We start from the raw sequence: 23,365 nt of genomic DNA, 5'->3' as shown, positions 1-23,365 counted from the left end.
TCCATGGTATAGATAAACCACATCTTCTTGATCCATTCGTCTAGCAGACATTTTTAAAACAGAGTTAATACCCATTCTTCTCAAGCTATTCCAAAAACCAGAAATGGAAGGAAAACTTCCAGACTCATTCTACGAAGCCAGCATCACTTTGATTCCCAAGCCAGACAGAGACCCAGCAAAAAACAAAGAGAACTACAGGCCAATATCCTTGATGAATATGGATGCAAAAATCCTTAACAAGATACTTGCAAATGGAATTCAACAGCACATAAAAAGAATTATCCACCATGATCAAGTGGGATTCATTCTTGGGTTACAGGACTAGTTCAATATTCACAAATCAATCAATGTGATACATCACATAAACAAAAGAAAAGATAAAAACATATGATTCTGTCCATAGATGCAGAAAAAGCGTTTGACAAAATACAGCATCCCTTCTTAATAAAGACCCTCGAGAAAGTTGGGATAGAAGGAACTTACTTAAACATCATAAAAGCCATCTATGAGAAGCCCTCAGCTAACATCCTCCTCAATGGGGAAAAACTGAGAGCTATCCCCTGAGATTTTGCAGGGTACAAAATCAATGTACAGATATCAGTTGCATTTTTATACACCAATAATGAAGCAACAGAAAGGGAAATAAAAAAACTGATCCCATTCACAATTGCACAAAAAAACCATAAAATATCTAGGAATAAACCTAACCAATGATGTAAAAGACCTGTATGATGAAAACTATAGAAAACTTATGAAGGAAATTGAAGAAGACACAAGGAAATGAAAAAACATTCCATGCTCATGGATTGGAAGAATAAAATATTGTTAAAGTGCCATTACTACCCAAAGCAATCTACATATTCAATGCAATGCCAATCAAAATTGCACCAGCATTCTTCCCAAAACTAGAACAACCTATCCTAAAATTTGTATGGAACCACAAAATACCCCAAATAGCCAAAGTAATATTGAAGAAGAAAACCAAAACAGGAGGCATCACCATCCCAGAGTTTACCCTCTACTACAAAGCTGTCATCATGAAGACAGTATAGTATTGGCACAAAAACAGACACATAGACCAATGGAATAGAATAGAGAACTCATATTTGGACCTACAAATGTATGGCCAACTAATCTTTGACAAAGCGGGAAAGAGTATCCATGGAAAAAAGACAGCCTCTTTAACAGATGGTGCTGGGAGAACTGGACAGCAACATGCAGAAGAATGAAACTAGATCATTTCCTCACACCATACACAAAAATAAACTCAAAATGGATAAAAGGACCTGAATGTGAGACAGGAAACCATCAAAACCCTAGAGGAGAAAGCAGGAAACAACCTCCCTGACCTCCACCGCAACAATTTCTTACTTGACACATCCCCAAAAGCAAGGGAATCAAGAGCAAAAATGAACTATTGAGACCTCATCAAGATAAAAAAATGTCTGCATGGTAAAGGAAACTAATAGGCAACTGACGGAATGAGAAAAGATAGTTGCAAATGACATATCAGATAAAGGGCTAGTATCCAAAATCTTTAAGGAACTCACCAAACTCCACACCCAAAAAACAACCCAGTAAAGAAATGGGCAGAAGGTATGAACAGATACTTCTCCAATGAGGACATCCAGATGGCCAACAGACACATGAAACAATGTTCAGCATCCCTCATCATCAAGGAAATACAAATCAAAACCACACTGAGATACCACCTCATGCCAGTCAGAGTGGCGAAAGTGAGCAAATCAGGAGACTCTAGATGCTGGCGAGGATGTGGAGAAACAGGCATCCTCCTACACTGTTGGTGGGAATGTAAACTGGTGCAGCCCCTCTGGAAAACAGTGTGGAGTTTCCTCAAAAATTAACAATATAAGTCCCCTATGACCCAACAATAGCACTGCTAGGAATTTACCCAAGGGATACAGGAGTGCTGATGCATAGGGGCACATGTACCCCAATGTTCATAGCAGCACTCTCAACAATATCCAAAACATGGTAAGAGCCTAAGTGTCCATCTACTGATTAATGGATCAAGAAGATGTGGTTTATCTATACAATGGAATACTAAATGGCAATGAGAAAGAATGAAATCTGGCCATATGTAGCAACATGGATGGAACTTGAGGGTGTTATGCTGCGTGAAATAAGTCAGGCAGAGAAGGACAGATACCATATGTTTGCACATATAGGCAGATGAGGAGGAACTTAATGGAGGACCATGGGGAGGAAGACGGGGAGAAATAGTGCGGGGGAGGGAGGCAAACCTTGAGAGACTCTTGAATGCTGAGAACAAACTGAGGGCTGATGGAGGTAAGGGAGAGGGGAAGGGGAGTGATGGGCATGGAGGAAGGCACTTGTGGGGATGAGCACTGGGTGTTATATGGAAACCAACTTGACAATAAACTATTTAAGAAAAAAATTAAAATGATCTTCCTGACCCAATGTCAGTTGCACACACAGCTTAACTGGTTTGGTTGGCAGTGGAGATGGCTTTCACAAACCATCCTCATTTCTGAGCTGGTTTCTTCTCTGGGGAGCAATGACGGAAAAGGGGGCTGTCCAGGAAAAGGGGACAGGCTTTGAAGCTGACCAATATTGTGACTGTGGCATCTTTAGCTCACAAACTGAGCAATTTAATCCAGAAATCACTAATGATTGTCAGAGGCCAGCTCTGGCTGGGTCCAGGGGTCCCTGAAGGATGGACGGTGTCAGTGAGGGAGGGATGAGAGAGCCCCGAGAATCTTTCTGATCTCCAGGCAGGCATCTCTGCTCTGACTGGGGCTCAACTTTATTTTATAATTAAGTGTTTGGGGGACAGCACAGAAGTGGCATTTGCCTTAGACAATGATTTCTGATGACAAACTTCTTTGATATGTAAGAATTTCCCAGAACATAGATTTTTAGAAGACTCCTGCATAACCTTTATCAATAGAGATTGAGGTAGGTGATTTATATGTTTATCCTATGGGGAAGGAAGGTATCTTTAGCATATAAGACAATGTTTTTAGCGTAAACAGGGTGAAGTTAGTTCTTTGTGGGCAGGGGTCAATAGCTTGTTTGTTTAAGGCGAAGTATCAAGAAAAACAGGTCTTTCAGGAAACACAATGTTTGCTCCCATAATCACAAAAGAAAAAGCTTCTCAATAGGTTCCTTCACAGGGTGCAATCAGCATATTCAAGGCCAGAATAAGTCACTCCAAATACTGATCATAAATGCCTTGGAGGGGGCGGGGCTAGTGCTCCAAGCAGAAACAATTGGGTGGGGGTGGATATCTATCCTTAACTCTAAATTAGGCTCTTTGTCTTAGGGCCAGACTCAGTTGTAACTCTTGTGTTCTTTGCCCCCTTTATTATCTAAGTCTTGGGTCTGCAAGGCCCATAGGAAGAGCCTTTTGACAATCATCCACAGAGCTTTCATCTGAAGTCTCTTTTGAAAAGGCAGGAATATGCTTTTCCTTATGAGGAATCTGTGTGGGGAATATGGGTCTGATTTGGAATATTGTGAGGCCTGGTCAATACCAGCAGGCTCAATTCCAACATGAGCCAGTAGTAGCAGAAGGAGATACCAGTTTTCATTTCTCATGGCAGGAGCTATGCAAATGCTGCCATTTCCTCGCTGTGACTTTCATCCAGCGAGGCCAGTGCGGCTCCCAGCAAGTGATATCCTCCAAGTAAAAATAATAATAATTAATAATAATCATAATAATAAAAGTCTGCCTTGCAATGACTTTTCCAAATGGCACACCAAAAGACTGAGATCTAGATGTTCAAGAAATCAGTAAATTAGCCCCACTGCAACCCATTTTCATCCCTGTCTCTTGGCACATGATGGTTGAGGGGGTCACCGAGCACTAGCCCACCACAGGAAAGAGACTGAGGTGCTGAAAAGCCAGGAGGCACAGAGTGAGTACTTGGTCCTCTCTCATCAGCACATCTTTCTTTCTGCTGTCCTATTTGGCAGGAAGAGGTGGTGGCTGCTTTCTCGACAGCCTTCCGCTCCACGGTATGTCACTGGTATACTCAGGGTCATCCTCACTGGTGACAGTGACTGGGGTGGTGGCACAGATGATGGAGAGACAATGAGCTTGGGGGCCAGGATCTGGGTTTGATTTCTTACTCCACCAGTCACAAGAGGTTGTGTCAGGGGAATATAACTGAGCTCTCTGAGCTTCCTCACCCGTGAAACTGGGATAAGAACACCTGCGACATGGCTGCTGGTGGGAATGCAAACTGGTACAACTGCTCTGGAAAACAGTATAGAGTTTCCTCAAAAAATTAAAAATAAGACTACCCTATGACCCAGCAATTGCACTACTAGGTATTTATTCAAGGGATACAGGTGTGCTGTTTCGAAGGGGCACATGCACCCCAATGTTTATGGCAGCACTATCAACAATAGCCAACATATGGAAAGAGCCCAAATGTCCATCAATGGATGAATGGATAAAGAAGATGTGGTATATACATATGGTGTATATATATATATATACACACACTGCTCAGGAAAGGATAGGTTGTTATAGGAACATGGGCAGGGATATGTGTGTGTGTGTGTGTGTGCGTGCACGCGCACATACATACATACAATGGAGTATTACTCGGCAATCAAAAAGAATGAAATCTTGCCATCTGCAACTACGTGGATGGAACTAGAGGTTAACATACTAAGCAAAATTAGTCCATCAGAGAAAGACAAATATCATATGACTTCACTCATATGAGGACTTTAAGATGCAAAACAGATGAACATAAGGGAAGGGAAGCAAAAATAATATAAAAATAGGGAGGCTGACAAAACATAAGAGACTCTTAAACATGGAGAACAAACAGAGGGTTGCTGGAGGGGATGTGGGAGGGGGGATGGAATAAATGGGTGAGAAGCATTAAGGAATTTATTCCTGAAATTATTGTTGCACTATATGCTAACTAACTTGGATGTAAGTTTTAAAAATTAATTTAAAAAAATGTTTTAAATAAAAAAAAGAACACCTGTGACCTAGGAGTGTAAGTAGAGCTCATGAAGAATGCTTATGACGTGTTCTACACATAGCACATTCTGGTTAGCTCATTGTTAGTACTATTCTTACCTGCCCATCTTTGTAAGCCCTACAAATCCTATTATTCCCTGGTCAGTAAAATTTTTCTTTTTTAATGCCACTCTCATCTCCACTTTACAGAAAAGATCACTGCCCTCCCAGAAGTCTGGAAGCAAGAGGCTCTACTGCTATTCCACAAATATCTACAGTAGTTACAACCCCACCCTTCCTTCTCTGTGGCTTCAGTGACCCATGGTCAGTCACAGTGTGGAAGCAGATGACCCTTTCTCTGTCTATTGTCAGAAGGTTGATAGTAGTCCAATGCTATGTCACAATGCCTATGTCATTCACCCCACTTCATCTCATCAACAGACATTTGCTCATCTCATGTCATCACAAGAACAAGGGTGATGTGAACTCAGTACAATAAGATATTTGACAGAGAGACCACATTCCCATAACTTCCATTTACAGTACAGTGTTATAATTGTTCTATTTGATTATTAGTTGTTGTCAATCACTTAATGTGCCTAATTTATAAATTAAGCTTTCTCATAGGTTTATATGGGGGGGGGGGAAGAGTATACATAGGGTTTAGTACCATCTGCAATTTAAGGCATTCACCAGGGGTCTTGGAATGTGTCTCCCATGGATGACAGGGGGCGGGACTGTCCTACTTTTCAGCTTCACATGGTCTCTCCTGTTTGCAACTGTACTTCCCAAGCTAGATTATAAGCAAATTGAGGAAGGCATGATGTCTTCTCAAGGCTCTTCCAAAATAAATGGGGTGTAAACTCTCTGTCTTCCTGACCGACCCCTGCCTGGGTGAGGTATCCCTGCCCATGTTCCTATAACAACCTATCCTTTCCTGAGCAGAGACTCACCTCACTTCACAGCAATCTCTTATTTACTTATCTGGCTCCCCCAGCAGACCACGTGAAGGCAGAGCCTGCTTTGGACTCACTCACTGCTCCATCCTCAGAACTTAGTGCCTGGCACATGACAGATACTCAAAACTGGTTAGTTAAGTGAACAAAGAGGTAAACCGCTGACTGACTAGGGTTGTGGGGAATTGACAGGTCCATCTAACATTTGTTTTCTCAGGGACCATACTACATATGTCCCTGGTGGGCCTTCGTCCTCTCAGGCTTTAGAGAAGAAAAGGAAAATTATTTTCTCCTCTGTGTGATTTCTCTGTCTGTAGTCATCAGCCTATCAGCAGAGAGCCACTTTGAATAAAGGCTTCATAAAAAGCAGCCTCAGAGGTGTGAAACTTGATGAATCAAGTTCCTTTGCAGAAAACAGAATGGAAGCCTTACCCATTCTTCACCCACCATCACTTCTTCTCACCAAGCTTTGAGGGCATCCCATCAAGGGGTCAGCTGTGGCTGTGCCTACCAGTGCCAACTGCTACCATGGAGATTTAGAAGAAGGAGAACCATTGAGCCAAGAGTGATGGCCCAGGCTTGAGCCCAGTTCTGCTTCTAACTGGCTGTGTGACCTTCAGCAAGTGACTCCACAATTTCCTTATCCAAAAATTGAAGAGAATGCTACCTGTTCCATAGAACACTGAGAATTTCAAAGGCAACAAAGGACATAGAAGCAACAGCTCCACATGATAATTTTCACTTGGATGGAAGTCATATTTTGAAAAAGAAAAAGAAGTTTTGTGAATGACATAGATATCTATAAGATCTAGAACAATATGCCTCATCCAGTTGGCTTCCCACTGGCAGAATTCCCTAACATCTCAAGACTTTTGCTGTAAATTCTTCTGCCCAGTGTGATAGTCCAGCTATGAATAAGAATAATGTCTTCCAGGGGCGCCTGGGTGGCTCAGTTGTTAAGTGTCCAACTTCCGCTCAGGTCATCATCTCACGGTTCGTGCGTTTGAGCCCCCCATTGGGCTCTGTGCTGACAGCCAGCTCAGAGCCTGGAGGCTATTTCAGATTCTGTATCTCGCTCTCTCTCTGACCCCCACCCCCACCCCACTCACGCTGTCTCTCTCTCTCTCTCTCTCAGAAATAAATAAAACATTAAAAATTAAAAGAATAATGTCTTCCAATAACACACACACAGAGATTTTGTCAGTGTAATTATAATTCAAAATAATAGAGGATTCCAGGGAAAGCACCCTCTCTCTGTAATCCTGCCACTACCCACTCTGTCCCCAGCCCCTTCTCCTGCTTCCCAACCCCCCACACACCACAGGGAACATTTTCCGCTCCCATATTCCAAAATAATCAGCAAGAGAAGCAACAAAACAAAGTGAAACTTTGATGTCAGATAAAACTGGTTCAAAACTCAATTCAGTTCCCTCTTAACCTGTGATCTCGTTACATTAGGTCTCTGAATCTAAGTATTCTTAGCTGCAAAACAGGGATAATAATGCCTATTTATGAGGTTACTGGCTAAGGGAAAGTTCCCAGCATGACACCTGGCCCATTCTGGGTGCCCAGCACACCTGTGCTTCTAGCCCCTGCTCTCCCCCTCAAGGGAAGGAGAAGCCCCTTCTCTCACTCCTCATGGTATTATTTCCTGCCCAGTGAAGATCCTGCCAATCAGATCTGGACAGTGATGCCTGGGAGGCTTTCCAACCACACAGAATCTCTTTCTCCATTTTTCAAGAGCTTCCTCTAACTTGTTCTGAAGTCAGGACAATTTTTTTTAAAAAAGCTTTATACCTAAGGAAACTCACATCCAGGTATACGTATTTTAGTGACCTGTACCTTCAACAGGGTAATGCACCTGATATTCCACGCAAGGTCAAATTCTCTTAAAGTAGGGCACACCTGAAGAACTAACGAATGGCTGAAACATATTGTTTGGTGGGCTCTAGAAATGTGTGGGAGAGGGACAGGAGGAGCAGGGAGAGAATTGCCACTGTTTGAACACCCCATGTGAGAAGCGCTGTGCTATGTATGCTGCAACATTTCATGGTCTCACCTCCAAACTTGGTAACGCAGGGTCTGGGGTCTCCATTTTCAGTTGAAGAAAGCGCCAAAAGTGAAGGCACTAATCAGGAGTAGAGGTGGGTCTGGAAACAAGAACTGCCCAGCTCCAAAGTTCATGCTCTTTCCCAGGTTTAACAGCACATGGCCAGGCACAAAGGAGAAAAGGACAGCCTGGGAGACCCACAGTCCCTGCCCTCTGGAAGCCCAGAGCTTCAGAGGAGTTAACAAAATATAGATGAGGCAACATAGATAACCAAGAAGTCACAAGAATATTTAAAGAGCAGTGTACATTCTAAGTGCAAGTTAATAAACCCAGAGCAGAGTCCATTAGCCCTAAGAGTATGAAGACAACTAAGGGTTGAAAACCAGGAGGGAGTAACCAGAGAGGGTTTTCTGGAGGAGAGGAAAAAGGCATGTAGAAGACAGAAAGTAGCTTGAAGTTTTGTCAGAGATGGGGATACTCATGTGACCTGCACAGTGGTAGGCAGAAATTTTTTAAAAATCAGTTTCTAGAGAGAAAAATAAACTGATTTGCTGGCTAGGGAAAAAAACCCTCTAAGAATAAATTAGAAAAGAATAGTTTCTTCTACCATAGCATTCTGAACAGTACTCCATCTCCCAAATAAACATAAACCAAAGATGAAACTAAACAGCCCTTCCATACTCCTGAGAAGGGAGCTGTAATGATTTTCTTTTTTTTTTTTTTTTCTGAGAATAGGAAAGAAAAAATTAACTGGGAAAAGGAAGAAAGAAATGCTATTACTAACAACAATAAAATCATGACATCTGAATGTAAAATTTCCAACCCTTTCAAAGAGCTATCATACATCATTGTCTCACTAGTTCTCACTTATACTAAGTGAGATAATAAGGAGAGCCTCTTACCACCAATCCACAGAAATTATAGGGTACAAACCAAAGCACAGAGCTGATCTAGGACTTGAACCAAAGTCTCTCTAGCTATTCAGGGATGAAGCTTCAACAGAGTATTCCTGTAATGTTTGCTGGTATCAACTGCAGGGAGATGAGAAGAGGGAGGAAGGAAGCTACTTCGCTCTCAAGTAGCTGTTCTCTTTGTCTGTATGACTGTATTTCCACCTGACCACATGACCACCCAGAATAGACTACATTTCCCAACCTCCTTTGCAGCTAGGTGTGGCCAGGCTACCAAGCTCCAGCCTATGTGACATGAACAAAAATAATATGGTACAACTTCCTAGTCTTCCCCTTCCCCTTCTTACTGCTTTCTGAAAACGAACATATGGCTGAAGCCAGAACAGCCATATGGGATCCAGATATGGGAGTCATGTGCTGAAGATGCCAGAGAAGCCTGGGTCTCTAATGATTGCAGAGCAGCCAGACCAACCCTAAACTTTAAGGAAACATATCCCTTGTTGATGCTACTAATACTCTCTGTCTCTGTCCAGCAGCAGAACCCATATCCTAACTAAGAAAGCTTTGCCAATGGCACTAAAGAACACTTCCAACAACTCTAGAGCCTCCTCGATTATTCAGAATCAACAAATCCATAAATATTTATTAAGAGTCTACTATGTGTTTAAAGTCTCCTGAGAGTATATTTACAGTCCCCTGGGAGAGGAGCACCATATCATTTTTGAAAAGCCATGATAGATGGGCATGGAGGAGGGCACTTGTGGGGATGAGCACTGGGTGTTATATGGAAACCAACTTGACAATAAACTATTTAAAAAAAAAAACAAATTCAATAGCAAAAAGAGAAAGAAAAGAAAATCCATGATATTGGTATAGAATGCAAAAAAGCATATTCTGCAAAGGTGAAATGGAAGGAAACAAGAAACGTTTGAAAAAGATCATGAAGGAGGCAGGGAAAGTCTCTATTTGATTGCAAATAATACTTTAAGCTGAAAGGAAGCCACAAAGCATACTGTAGGTGGGTGAGGTAGTGGGATCAAATGCCCAGGTGTGCGGGTTCCTAGCGTCCCTTCTCCAGGAGAGAAGATGATGTCTGGAAGCCACCAGGGGGGGAGCCCGGTTACTCTCGGGTATCCCCTGGGCTCAAGGGGGACTTGACTAAAACAGTGACTAAGATGAGAACTGGCCCAGCAGAAGAACCAGATGGAGGACTGATGTGGACTAAATAGGCCCCTCCAGCCCTGACATTGTGCTGTGGTTTTAAGGAGCTGAGGTGGAGGACAGGCAAGAGAGAAATGAACCCAAAGAAACAGGTGTATGGTGCTGAGGTAGAAGACCAATGTTCACCTTTGGGGGGTGGAGTGTGTCTGGGGTAGGAGTACAATGTCTAGACCCCCTGCCATTATCAGAGAGGAAGGAAATGAATGTGGCTTAATTATAATGACAGGATGACAGCAATGACATTATGAGGAGAGAATCAGAAAAGTGCAAAGCCCATATTAGGAAAAATGGGAACTGTCTGCTTACCATCAAATTCTCCCTGGAGAGCTCGCAGACAGGGTCGCATCCCTAGCCTGAGATGTCCCAGATAAAGAGACTCTTCCCTCTGGCCATCTTTCTTTGTGGGATCCTTCAGAGGCCTGGGCAAGGGTTGGCCCACAGTGGTGGCTCTACCTCCAGGCCTCCGTCACTGGCTGCTGGGCAATGGGACCTGTCCCTGTCCTTCCCACTGGCCCACCCCCGTCAGACTGCAGACTCTCTGAGTGCCGTCCACAGCACACAGATCCTTAGTACACAGCTCCCAGTCTACTGGGGAGGCACTCAGCATATGCCTGTTGAATGGGGACGTTCTCTCCCAGGTGTCACACAGAGGGCTATGTTGGCCTTCTGCTCCTCTCAGCATCACCAACACACAAGAGATGTGCAAAAAGACGTAAGGAGCTCACTCACCACACCTCAGGGTGAGCCTTTAAAAGAGACCAAAGACCCATATGAGGCAGGCAGGGAGATCAGGGAGGGGGCTGGTCTGCCCCTGGCCTGGGCCAAGATGTCAGAATGGAAGTGAGACACCATGAGAGAGAGATGAATCCAAAGAAACAGGTGTGTCGTGCTGAGGTACCATAGATCACCTACATCCACAGCCTCATCACAAAAAAACTCAGTTTATTTCTATTTTTATTTAGATTAACATACAGTGTAGTACTGGTTTCAGGAATAGAACCTAGTGATTTATCGCTTACTGGGATGACCCAGTGCTCATCCCAACAAGTACCCTCCATAAATCTCATTGCCCATCTAGCCCATCCCCCACCCACCTCCCATCCAGCAACCCTCAGTTTGTTCTCTATAGTTAAGTGTTGTTTAGGGTTGCCTCCCTCTCTGTTTTTATTTTATTTTATTTTTCCTTCCCTTTCCCTATGCTCATCTGTCTTTTTTTTTAATACAATTTATTATCAAGTTGGCTAACATGCAGTGTGTACAGTGTGCTCTTGGTTTTGGGGGGTAGATTCCCGTGATCCATCGCTTACATACAACACCCAGTACTCATCCCAACAAGTGCCCTCCTCAATGCCCATCACCCAGTTTCCCCTATCAACCCTCAGTTTCTTCTCTGTATTTAAGAGTCTCTTAAATTCCACATATATTTGTCTTTCTCTGATTGACTTAGTTCTTTAGCATATTACTCAGCGATCAAAAAAAAAAATCTTCCCATTTGCAACAACGTGGATAGAGCTAGACTACATTATGCAAAAACTCATTTTAGCCAATAGTTTTCACCTTATCCTACTGCAACTTTTTATCAGAACTGAGAAAGGTGGGCAAGCTTGAAAACAGTTTTCCTGCTTGCTGACAGTCTCTGGGGAACTGGCCAACTTATCATGAGATATTCAGTGCCAGAGAGCAGAGATGAAACACTGCAAAAGGCTTCTGAATAATCTATATTATAGCTAACACAATGCCATAGAATAGCCAAGAAGTATTATTACTAGCACACGTAAAATTCAACACAAAGAGGAAGAATTCACAGAGTAACCATTACTCCAAAAGCACAATGGCTTTTGTGTCTCTCTCTACTCCTTAAAGACTGCTGGACGTGAGTGTCAGGGTGACTGGAAGGGGAGATCAGTGTGACCCCTTGGCACAAATGCAGGCTGTGGGCAACGTTCCCCACCACCAGTGATCCCAGCTCTGGCATCGGTCCAATCCCGTGAGCCAGCAGGAAGTGCGTAAGTGTGCACATGTGCTCACACAGGCGAAGCAAGGTAAAAGAGGACCCATAAATCCAGTAAGACATCAGCACTTGTCTCGAACAAAGGCTGTTCAGAATGTGGGTTTACAAGGATAATTACCACCACATTACACAGAGTGCAATAACTTTGTTGTTCGCACCACAATTTGTCAGACGTGTCACATGGAAAGTAGAACAGCTGTAACTGTAAGTGACAGGTTGATGAAAAATGACTGATTTCCAAAGTACCTGGTCCCATGAGTCTGTATCATAATCTTGTTCTTAAATTAAAACAACACTAACAAGCATACAAAAACTTTCCACTGCAGAAACTGTTGACCCGTTAAAATTTATGGAGAGAATTTTCAAGGCATTGCTGTGCAGGTCTGTGTTCTCAGCCCACACGAACGCAGGTGGCCTCCATGGGAAGAACCTGGCATTTAATTCAGAGGGACCTGGATCCAAATCCTGTCTGACCTGCTTACCAGCCCCATATTTTGGGGGGAAAAGTTACCTTTTTTTTAATGTTTATTTATTTTTGAGAGAAAGACAGAGGCAGAGACAGAGCATGAGCAGAAAAGGGGCAGAGAGAGAGACACACACACACACAGAATCCGAAGCAGACTGTAGGCTCTGAGCTGTCAGCACAGAGCCCAAAGTGGGGCTGGAACCCACCAACCATGAGATCATGACCTGAGCCAAAGTCGGACACTTACCCAACACAGCCACCCAGGTGCCCCAAGCCGTTACCTTTTCTGAATTCATTCCTTACAAGATGGAGATAATAATCTTTAAAGTACAGAGTTGTTATGAGCAGGAGAAATCATGGATGGAGCACTTATCACAGCACCTGGCAAATAACAAGTGTTCTGGAAATAGGATTACAGTTAAGTGGACTTGCCTACTTAAACATCACCCTTGGTTGCATTATGCAGAGGTGACTACCTATCTATTGTTACACTTTTTATAAAAAGAAATGGAAAGATTATAAAAGGGAAAGAAAAGAGATGATAATAATTGAGGTTTCCCTTGGAGACTATACCCAGGAAATTATGCTTTCCCTGGAAGAAGAATTTTGGAAAAACCAACTGCTTATCTTTACTATTTGCCACCTGAACCATTTTCTTTCAGGTAAAAAGTTAGTGAAGTCTCCTCATATCTGAAAGCCTTTGGCAAGGCCATGACATGGGGTCCATTTTCTGACTGACCACTCTTAACAAATTTTCTGTAATGGATATAATGAGGTATTTCAATTGACAAAATGTCTCATCTCCCCCTCTTAGAGACAGAAATTAGGCCCAGAGCATGGCTGGCACATCTGGTTGCTTACCTGGTACCCCCAAGCTCCCCAGAACGCTACAAGAACTACCTAGAAAACTTGTACCATTAAGGCTGAAATAATCTTGGAAGAGCTGAGGTCTTAAATCCTTTTACACGACATGAGAAAGCACCTCAAGTTCTAATTAAGCTAAAGCAATTAGCCACCCACAGATACTTAATGCTGTTTCCCATGGTCAGGCAATCATCTCTATTAAGACCCATTTTAAAGTAAGACACAAACCCAAAAGCTCCATCAGCACACACTTCCCACAAATCAATTACCCCTAGACACATTCAGTAAATACTCAGAGGCCAGCTCTGTGCCTTGCAGAGAGAGCCTGTATGAAAGAACTGCATCAGACATGATGAGGTAGTTGCAGAAAAAGAGGGGACAAGCAGCACCTGTGACTGTTTGGGGTAACAAAACCCAACTGCTGCATCCCTGGTGGGTTGGACAAAACAAGACAAACTGACCAGGTTTCCTGGTTGGTGCAGCAATTAGTACGTCAACTCCACTCAGAAAGAGTACGTCAAGCAAAACAGCCTCTGCCTGTTAGAACCAGAGCCCAGCTTCACTGTGTGTGACCAGACTCTGATTCACACTGATGCTTCATGGAAGGACTGTCCTCTCCCATGTCCCCATTTGTCACTGAAGTGCCAACAGGGTGCACTCAAAGAGGTTGTAATGAATCCATGCTATTTGAATTCATAATGCTTTCCCCAGCCTAGTTAGGTCTACTTCTCCCTAAGCCTCCCTTCAGTGAAGGGAGTTCATTGTTTCCAGCCCAAGGGTATTCCCAGACCAGGCACTGGCTGCAGCTATGCGATGGACAATAGATAAGTGACAGAGATTTAAACACCTTCCTCAAGAACTGGAGTTGTTTTTATTTATCAGTATGGTCAAGTTAGTCCAATAACTCATCACTGCTTAACTGAACAGGAGCCTTTCTATCCTGTGGGGGTTTTACGGGGTTTTATTTTGTTTCTTGGATCTGGGAAATTTCTTAACCATCAAGCAGATATTAAAAATGTATGAAAAATAGAAAATACATTAAAAACATTCCTAGGAGTATTAAATTAAATTTTCATTAAAAAATAAAAATGAAATTAATTATAATGGGATATTTTATTTAACCCACTACGTAAAAATATTATCATTTCAACATATGATCAATATAAAAGATAATTCATTAGATAGCTCACATTCCTTTTTTCCATACATTCTTTTCCTGGTACCATAAGGGACTGTACAGATCTAGAGCTATATTTAAACAGACGTGGAAAGATTTTTCACAATTCACTGTTCTATGAGAAGAAAGGTTACCAAGTATATGTAATTATTTCATTCTAACTTTATAAAGTAACAGTAGTTATCTCTGAGAGGTAGAATTATCATTGGTCTCGATTTTGTACATTGTGCTTTTTCATATTTTCTAAATATCTTTGCAGCAAATAGGTAATATTTTAATTATCAGGAAAGCTATAAAACTCATCTCAAAAAAAAAAAAAAAAGAACAGAGCCTGGCTTATTCTAAGTTATTACACCATGATCCTGCTAGCATTGTAGCCATCACCCCATTTGGAGACAACAGAAGCGATGGCGAAACAGTATGCCCCCTGCCCATCCCCCACCCATCCCCACCAACTGTCATACTTACAGCCAATCATCATGATGGCCACTGCAAAGATTTTCTCGATGTCTGTGGATGGGGCAATGTTTCCAAAGCCCACACTGGTAAGGCTTGTCATAGTGAAATACAATGAGGAGATGTAGACGGAATTCTTGCTGGGACCACCTTCCCACTTTCCTGAGCCGGACCCATTAAACTGGTAAGGGGTGCCAATGTCCATCGCCAGTTGGTAGAGCCAGCTATTGTTGCGGATGGTCTTGGTGTCTTCATCAAAGATCTCGTAGTCCCCGATGCTGTACCAGATGCAGGCCATCCAGTGAGCAGCCAGCCCAAACACACACACCAGCAGCACCAGCACAGCAGCTCCATATTCAATGTAGTGGTCCAGCTTACGGGCCACTCGCCCCAGACGTAGCAGCCGGACGACCTTCAGTGAGCTGAACAGGCTGCTGATACCCTGGGAGAAGAGGAGCGGAGCGTGAGGGCCAAGAACCAAAGATACCACTACTCCTTCCCTCCTCCCCTCCTGGGCCATTACCTACAGCACAGTGTATTTTCACAAGATGCAATACTGTGCAACCCTTTAAAAAATGTTTTAACATAAGTCATGATATGGAGAAATGCTCATATGTATTTGTATAGTTATACACAATACAATTCAAATTTTATTCCAAGGTATATGAAAGGGAGATTTCCATTTGCTTTTTCCTACTTCCATTAAAAAGCAGATTAAAAAAACAAAACAAGCGAGACAAATGAAGTTAGAATTTTATTCTAATTATATTGTCATAAGTATATGAATATATATGAGCATATTTCATATCATTACTATTTCAAAACAATTTTAAGGGTTATGTAATATTTCATACTAATATGAAATATTTTAAGAGTTTTATAATATTTATTTCATATTGTATAATATTTCATTCTAATTATACTGTACTTAAGTATACACGTATTTATGTGTTGAGAAAATGGCTAGGAAACAGAGAGAAATGTAAGATATTAATAGTGGTTACCACTTCATTGTTGAGTTATGGAATTATAGGAAATTTTTTGTTGTATTTGTATATATTTTTGTTATACTTGAATATATTTACTTAATTTCTAAAATTGAAATTATTACTTTCTCAGAAAAAATATGTATTTAAAAAGCAAACAGATTTTTTAAAAAGATAAAAAGTATTAAAGAAACAATTGAGAAGAATAAAGAACTAAGATTCTGTTTTCTCAGGAGAATTACAAATTCTTGGAAACTACCTCACTCCCATCAGGCCAGGGATTATACAATCAGACACCATGTACTTAAACACAATCAAGGAGTCTCCAAGCTACAGGGAAGCTTCCAATTTCACCTGATCAAGTCTCCTGTCATCCTGTGGACCCTTCCAGTGCATGTCTAGTCTCCAAACAGTGGTTCTCCAAGGGAATACCAGTGGTGGAAAGAACACCAGAGTAGAAATCTAGAGAAAACAAGTCTGAGACCCAAGTAAATCACTAACTTGCTATGTGAATTTGGACAAGTGAATTGCCTCTCTCATCCAGACAAAGGGAAGTGGACTAGAGGAAATGTAACATTACAGAAGGCACTGCATTCAAAATCCCCAAATTCCTATAGCTTTTCCTACTTCCATGAAAAAGGAAATAAACAACAAAATAGAGACATTGCTTTGCACCACAACTGCAGTCTCCCTCACAGAGCAAAAATCCACCAGCAGGATGATGCCCTTCACACAGTAGAATGAATGACCTTTCACTATTCTAAACACTGGACAGTTTCCAGGTCACTGCTAGTCTCTCTTGCTCCCTGTTCCCTTAATAACAACCCCCAAGGGTCAGGTTATGTCACATACAGAAGGAAAATGTGTAAATGCTTTCTGATGACCTGTTGTCAGACTCACCAAGGTTGCTACCTCTTCCTGGACACCCAGCTGAACTACATCTCCCAGCCTCTTCCCATGTAGGTGGGTCTTTGAGACTGGTTCTCATTAATGGATGTGAGGTAGAATGTGTATCATTTCCAGGCCAAGGCAGTTAAAAGGAAGTATACTTTCTCTTCCTTTTGACATACCTTCCAGTTGAGGCTAGTGTGACCCTGAGGCCAAGTAGTAAAGATGGTGGACATATAGCATGAAAGAAGCCTGGGTCCCTGAAAGACTTTGTGGAACACCCTCTCCCTCCCAATCAATTTGAATCATATTATGATGTGAATGAAAATGAAATCTCTGATACAAGCCACTGAAACTCTGAGGGATATATGGTATAGTAGATATTATTAGTCTTCCATGATACATGAACATACAAATCACATGTAGCATAGCCTTGTCCATATGGACCACAAATCAGGCTGCCACACAAATTATTTTTGTTGAGCTGCGAGTGGAGAAGATGTGATTTATTGTACCTTTTTTTTTGTTTGCCTTTTTTATTCTCATTTTTTTCCAATTTTTATTTAAATTCTAGTTAGTATTGCACCTTTTAAAAATAAAACAAGTAAACAACAGCTTTGTAGCCATACAACTTACAGGAGAAATAATCACTTCCTGTCCAACATATACCAGCAAATAAGTAATAATGGATTTCTTCTAAGCCAGGAGACTACATCCCCAGGGTCAGCTCATCCAAATTGCTAACTCTGACAAAGTTTACTTTGGGCATATCCAGTACTCATCCCCTGGATCCCCTTTCTTGCCACGCAGAAAAGGCTAAGAAAACCCCCAATATTAAGGTGCAAAAGATTGATGAGAGTAAATGATATCCTCTCTCCAGAGGGCATCTGCATTTTAACAGAGGGAAATTAACCTCCAATAGTAGAATTAAAAGTACCCACAGCCCGAATGAAGGAGATATTCTGGGAGGCAAAGGAGCCTTTTTGATGACTCAGAAACCAAACACATGTAAGCAGCCACCTACTCTCCACCTGTTCATAAGGAGGTTACTGAGATCATCTTTCAAAGCAGTTCAACTCTGAAGCAGAACTTATTACCCAGGGCAAAACTGCCTTGTCACTTTTTCTCACTCAGATTCAATTCAAAGCAACATTTAAGGAGAACCTACTGGGTACTCCTTGTGCTAAAGCTACAGGGAAGAGATTAAAATGATGCTGTCTTTGTCTTCTTGTCCACCATTATGGCTCCAGTGTCTGGCATGGAGAAGAGGCTTGATGGGGAGAAAGAGGAGAGGAAGCAAGAGCATAATAACTAGTGAGAGAGGCAAGGTACGATACTTCTATGTCATAGTCACAGAACGTGATTGCTGAGAGGGAGCACAGATGTTGTCCAGTCCAGACTTCTAAATTCAGGGATGTCTTCTAGAGCTCCCTAAGGAACGGTCATTCAGCTTCTCCTTGAACTCCCCCTTTAACCACTACACGTCTCTAAGATCCCACTCTGGCAGTCATGCATGGACATGAATGACTGTGTTCCCATGACCATTCATATCTCCCTCTGCTCCCTCCTCCCTTCTCTATCCCCTCCCAATGGCCACACAACACATGCAGCCACACTACCCAAAGGCCTGCTCACCTATAGCCCTACTCCTGATGTCTTGAGTTTCTTGCACTGTGGATGCACACTTGCATCTCTGTGCCTGTTTGGACTAGTTCCTCAGCCCAGAATGCCCAGCCCCTACCTTTCTACCAGCTGGCATACTAGTTATCCTTCAGGCTTGCCACTGTCTATACCCTAAAACACTTCCACATCTACCCTGGACTCACAATCAATCGCTCACCCCTCTGTGTGTCCATGGTATTCTGTATCCATTACCCACTGAACACATTGCCTTGTCAGTATAGTTTCCCCAACTACAGCAGGTGCTACATTTTCCTGAAGATAGAAGCCATTTGCTCTTCATTTTAGAAGCTTCCTGTATTGGGCTGAATAGTGTCCCCTCCAAATTCATGTCTTTCCCAGGTCCTCAGAATGTGACCCTATTTGGGGATGGGGTTGTTGTAGGTGGTGGTTAAGATGAGGTCATATTTAATACAGTATAACTAATGTTCTTATAAAAAGAGAAGAGCCACATACAGAGAAAACCAGGTGTTTTCTACACATGCAGAGGTTGTAGTGACGTGTCTTTAAGTCAGAGAATGCCAAAGATTATCGGCAAAACCAGAAGCTAAGAGAAAGGCATGGAACAGATTCTCTCCTAGAGCCTTCAGAGAGAACATGGCCCTACTGACACTATGACTTCAGATTTCTAGTTCCCAAACTGTGGAAGAATAATTTCTATTGTATTAAACCATTCAGTTTGTGGTAATTCGTCATAGCTGCCCTGGAAAACTAATATACTTACACAGGATCTAAAGCCAGCGGCTTCTCAGAAAGGGTCTGAAACATTTTCTAAACTGAATTGAAGAGTTTGGATTATTAGGGAATTCTTTCTGATTTTAAGAGGCCCCCAGAACAATATAAAATAATCACTTCCTCACTGTGTTATTTATATGTGTATACTGATACTCTATTACATGGTTTTGTATAAGCTCTCCTATTACATGAATTCTACCTATTTAAAATCATTTCAAACTATTAATTTGTGCTTTTTTTCTTATTTGCCTCAAGTTCAGGAGATGAAATAAATAAACAGAATACTTTAAACTTTTTTTTTTTAATTTTAGTATGCTAAAAACATGACAGCACCATTTGGTAGAGAATCACATTTCCCCTGGAATTTCTTGTATCAGAAAGCCTATCTCACATTCCAAATTGTACCAGAAAGCTCTTTATCACAACCTTAAAGTTATGAAGAACCAACACTTTCAAGTTGAACCAACATGGATGAAGGGAAGATGAGAACCCGTGCCATCCTCATCACCAAAGGCCTCATCACCAAAGGCCAACAACTATGACTGCAAGGAAGACTTCTGAAACCTCAAAAACCTCAGCTGTAGTGATACTGATGCAATTCAGATTGAAATGGGCATTTGACAATTATCTTATTCAGACACAGACTAAACAAATCATTTTGTTCACCCGGGCTATGTATATTTTACTTTCTCAATTAGTCAGATTACCAACTTTTGGTTTATATTTTTGTCTGCCATATGCATGGAGATAACACTGTCACAGACTAATGACAATGTGCTATTGAAAAGAACTACCCAGTCTTTCAGGTCCTTGAATAATTTCCCCAGGGTGGGGGGCTTAGGGGAGGGATGACATGATGGCATCCATAACAGGTTCTGCAGGCAAACTTGATGTTTATTGCATTCAACCTCACATGATTACTCTTCTCCTGAAATCTCCTACAGCTAAAGGCCTTCTTCACATGCTTCCCTGTGAGTCTTCTGGAAACCATTCCCAGTCTCAGGACACCTGGGTGACTCAGTCAGTTAAGTGTCTGACTCCTGACTTTGGCTCAGGTAATGATCTCACCTTTGGGGAGATCCAGCCCCACATCAGGCTCAGGGCTGAAAGCATGGAGCCTGTTTGAGATTCTCTCTCTCCCTCTCTCTGCCCCTCCCCTGCTTGCGCTCTCTCTCTCTCTCTCTAATAAATAAACATGAAAAATTCCCAGCCTCAGTAAAAATAATATAAAAACAGGGAGGGGGACAAAACATAAGAGACTCTTAAATATAGAGAACAAACAAAGGGTTGCTGGAGGTGTTGTGTTTGAGGGTGGGAAGGATGGGCTAAATGGGTAAGAGGCATTAAAGGAATCTGCTCCTGAAATCATTGTTGCACTATATGCTAACTAACTTGGATATAAATTTAAAAATTAATTAATTTTTTTAAAAGTCCCAGCCTCAACATCCTCCTGGGTTTTTTCCCATCATCTTCTTGCTTTAGTTGTAGCCAGTTCTCCCTGAGCACCCTGCTTTTTCCCTTACATCCTGGAGTTCAGAGCAGGGAATCTGCAATCTCCACACTTCCATCTTCCAAACAAGAGCTGGTTGGCACTCACCTCCCCCCCGCCCCCCGAGCCCCACTAAAAAAAAAAAAAAAACCTTCTCCTTTAAGATCCAGGCCATCGAACAAAAATACCTCCTCATTACAGCCATCTGATTATTGATGGCTACCATCTGTTGAATGCTTACAAACATGCCATAATTTAACTTAATCTTTCACTAATTACCCCACTTATCAACTTCTTCCTTTCATCCCTTAAATCTCTGCACCTGGATTTTCAGCCCATCTCCTGTTATCAGCATGGGAACCTTCAATGTCCATGGAGAAAAGTTATTCAATACCGCAGCCTCTCTATTCCCAGTGACCTTCACCTTCTCTTCCCATCCTGACCCTGGTCATCATTGGAAACCACTCCCTCTCTGAAATCTTACACACCAGCATTCAACATGGTGATTACATGCTTCCTTCTGTTTCTCCACTCATTTATCCCCATCCAACCCAATCTACTGTTTGGCTTCTCTTTGATATCTCTATCTTTTCCAACCATCAACGCTCCAGATTTCACTTCCTTTCCCATCACACTAAAAAATACAAATCAAAACCACACTGAGATACCACCTCATGCCAGTCAGAGTGGCTAAAATGAGCACATCAGAGAACTCTAGATGCTGGTGAGGATGTGGAGAAATGGGCACCCTCCTACACTGTTGGTGGGAATGTAAACTGGTACAGCCTCTCTGGAAAACAGTGTGGAGGTTCCTCAAAAAGTTAACAATAGAACTCTCCTATGACCCAGCAATAGCACTGCTAGGAATTTACCCAAGGGATCCAGGAGTGCTGATGCATAGGAGCACATGTACCCCAATGTTCATAGCAGCACTCTCAACAATAGCCAAAACATGGAAAGAGTCTAAGTGTCCATCAACAGACGAATGGATCAAGAAGATGTGGTTTTTCTATACGATAGAATACTACCTGGCAATGAGAAACAATGAAATCTGGCCATGTGTAGCAACATGGATGCACCTTGAGGGTGTTATGCTGAGCAAAATAAGTCAGGCAGAGAAGGACAAATATCATATGTTTGCACGTATAGGAGGATTGGGAAGAACTTAACGGAAGAACAAGGGGGAGAAGAAGGGCGGAAATGGTGGGGGAAAGGGAGAGAGGCAAACCATGAGAGACTCTTGAATGCTAAGAACAAACTGAGGGCTGATGGGTGTGGGGGGATGGGGGGATGGGCATGGAGGAGGGCACTTGTGGGGATGAGCACTGGGTGTTGTATGGAAACCAACTTGACAATAAACTATTTGTAAAAATAAATAAAAATAAATAAAAATAAAACCTGTTACATCACTTCCAATACTCTCTCCCTACCCACCAACAACCTCCCTCCTTGCCCCCCTGTCAAATCTGGCACTGCATGGGACCCAACAGCAGGGACCTGGCTATCATTTCCATTCTCAGCTGGGTCCCTCGATTTTTCTAACCGATCCTTTTCCTCTTCCTTGAACAACCCTCTCTCCCCTTCACACCAAAAGATATTCCAAATCTTCACTACTCTTTTCAAGATCTCACCTGACATGTGCCATTCTCATTCCGAGCCAACACTATCTCCCCACTCACAGAGAAAGTAGAGGCTGTTAGTATCAACTCTCCCTCTACATCCCACCTCCACAGATACAAGCATGTGCTTTTGCACATCCTTCCACACTGCACCGAAACCCATTCCTCCACCCACTCACAGATATCATTCCATCAACTATCCATCCTCCTCTCTCTTCTCTGCCTTTGTCTTCAAACTTCCCTTTCAAAGACTATTTTCTCTTAGACTACACCATACCACTGTTTCAAGATCTACACACCTTTCCAGATATAATAACACTACTCTCCTTCCTAATATTCCCGCCTTCTCACCATAATCAATACACAATGGCTCAATTTCCTCATTTCCCACTCATTTCTCAACCCACTGCATTCAGACGTCCATTCCCACCACTTCTCAGAAATCTACTATCTTGAAGGTCACGATAATTGTTATACCCTAATTGTTCTTCTAATTGTTATACCCTACAGCATTTGACATCTGTAATGGACATTTAACATTCTTCATGGCCACACAGTGTCTAAACTGTCTTCCTGCACTTAAGGAATCACCACCTTACAAAGTAGAACTTGTTTTGCACCCCAGAAGCTGATGATCACCACAAATCTTCTTTCTCCAACCCTCACTGCAGCTAAAGTGTGAGCACATGACCTAGAATCTGCCACCAGAGACACCCACCCCTGTCACTGAATAGTATCTAATGGAGAACTGTGCAGGACCCCTTTTGCAAGAGTGACAGAAGTGAAATATTCACAGGACCAGTTCTGTAATATGAGTTTTCCAGATAGCCTCCAAATATTTTGCTGGTCTTTCCAAAAATTCTGTGAATACCTACCAACTTTTTTTTTTT

The 23,365-nt window shown here is 42.2% G+C and overlaps 1 protein-coding gene across 2 annotated transcripts in view; it reads right to left on the bottom strand.

The window, feature by feature from the left end:
- The window catches only part of KCNH1 (potassium voltage-gated channel subfamily H member 1), a 393,338-nt gene that overhangs the window by 228,014 nt on the left and 141,959 nt on the right, over window positions 1–23,365 (bottom strand). For both annotated transcript variants that reach the window (XM_039230120.1, XM_039230121.1), the window contains exon 7: window positions 15,091–15,520. In XM_039230120.1, the coding sequence (XP_039086051.1) occupies window positions 15,091–15,520 (430 nt within the window). The remainder of the gene's footprint in view (window positions 1–15,090; window positions 15,521–23,365) is intronic.

Source organism: Hyaena hyaena, unplaced genomic scaffold, assembly GCF_003009895.1.
Source record: "Hyaena hyaena isolate Hyena2069 unplaced genomic scaffold, ASM300989v1 scaffold_43, whole genome shotgun sequence".
Classification (NCBI taxonomy): Eukaryota; Metazoa; Chordata; class Mammalia; order Carnivora; family Hyaenidae; genus Hyaena; species Hyaena hyaena.
Note: the sequence above shows the minus strand (reverse complement) of the source record. Positions and strands in the feature narration are given on the sequence as shown.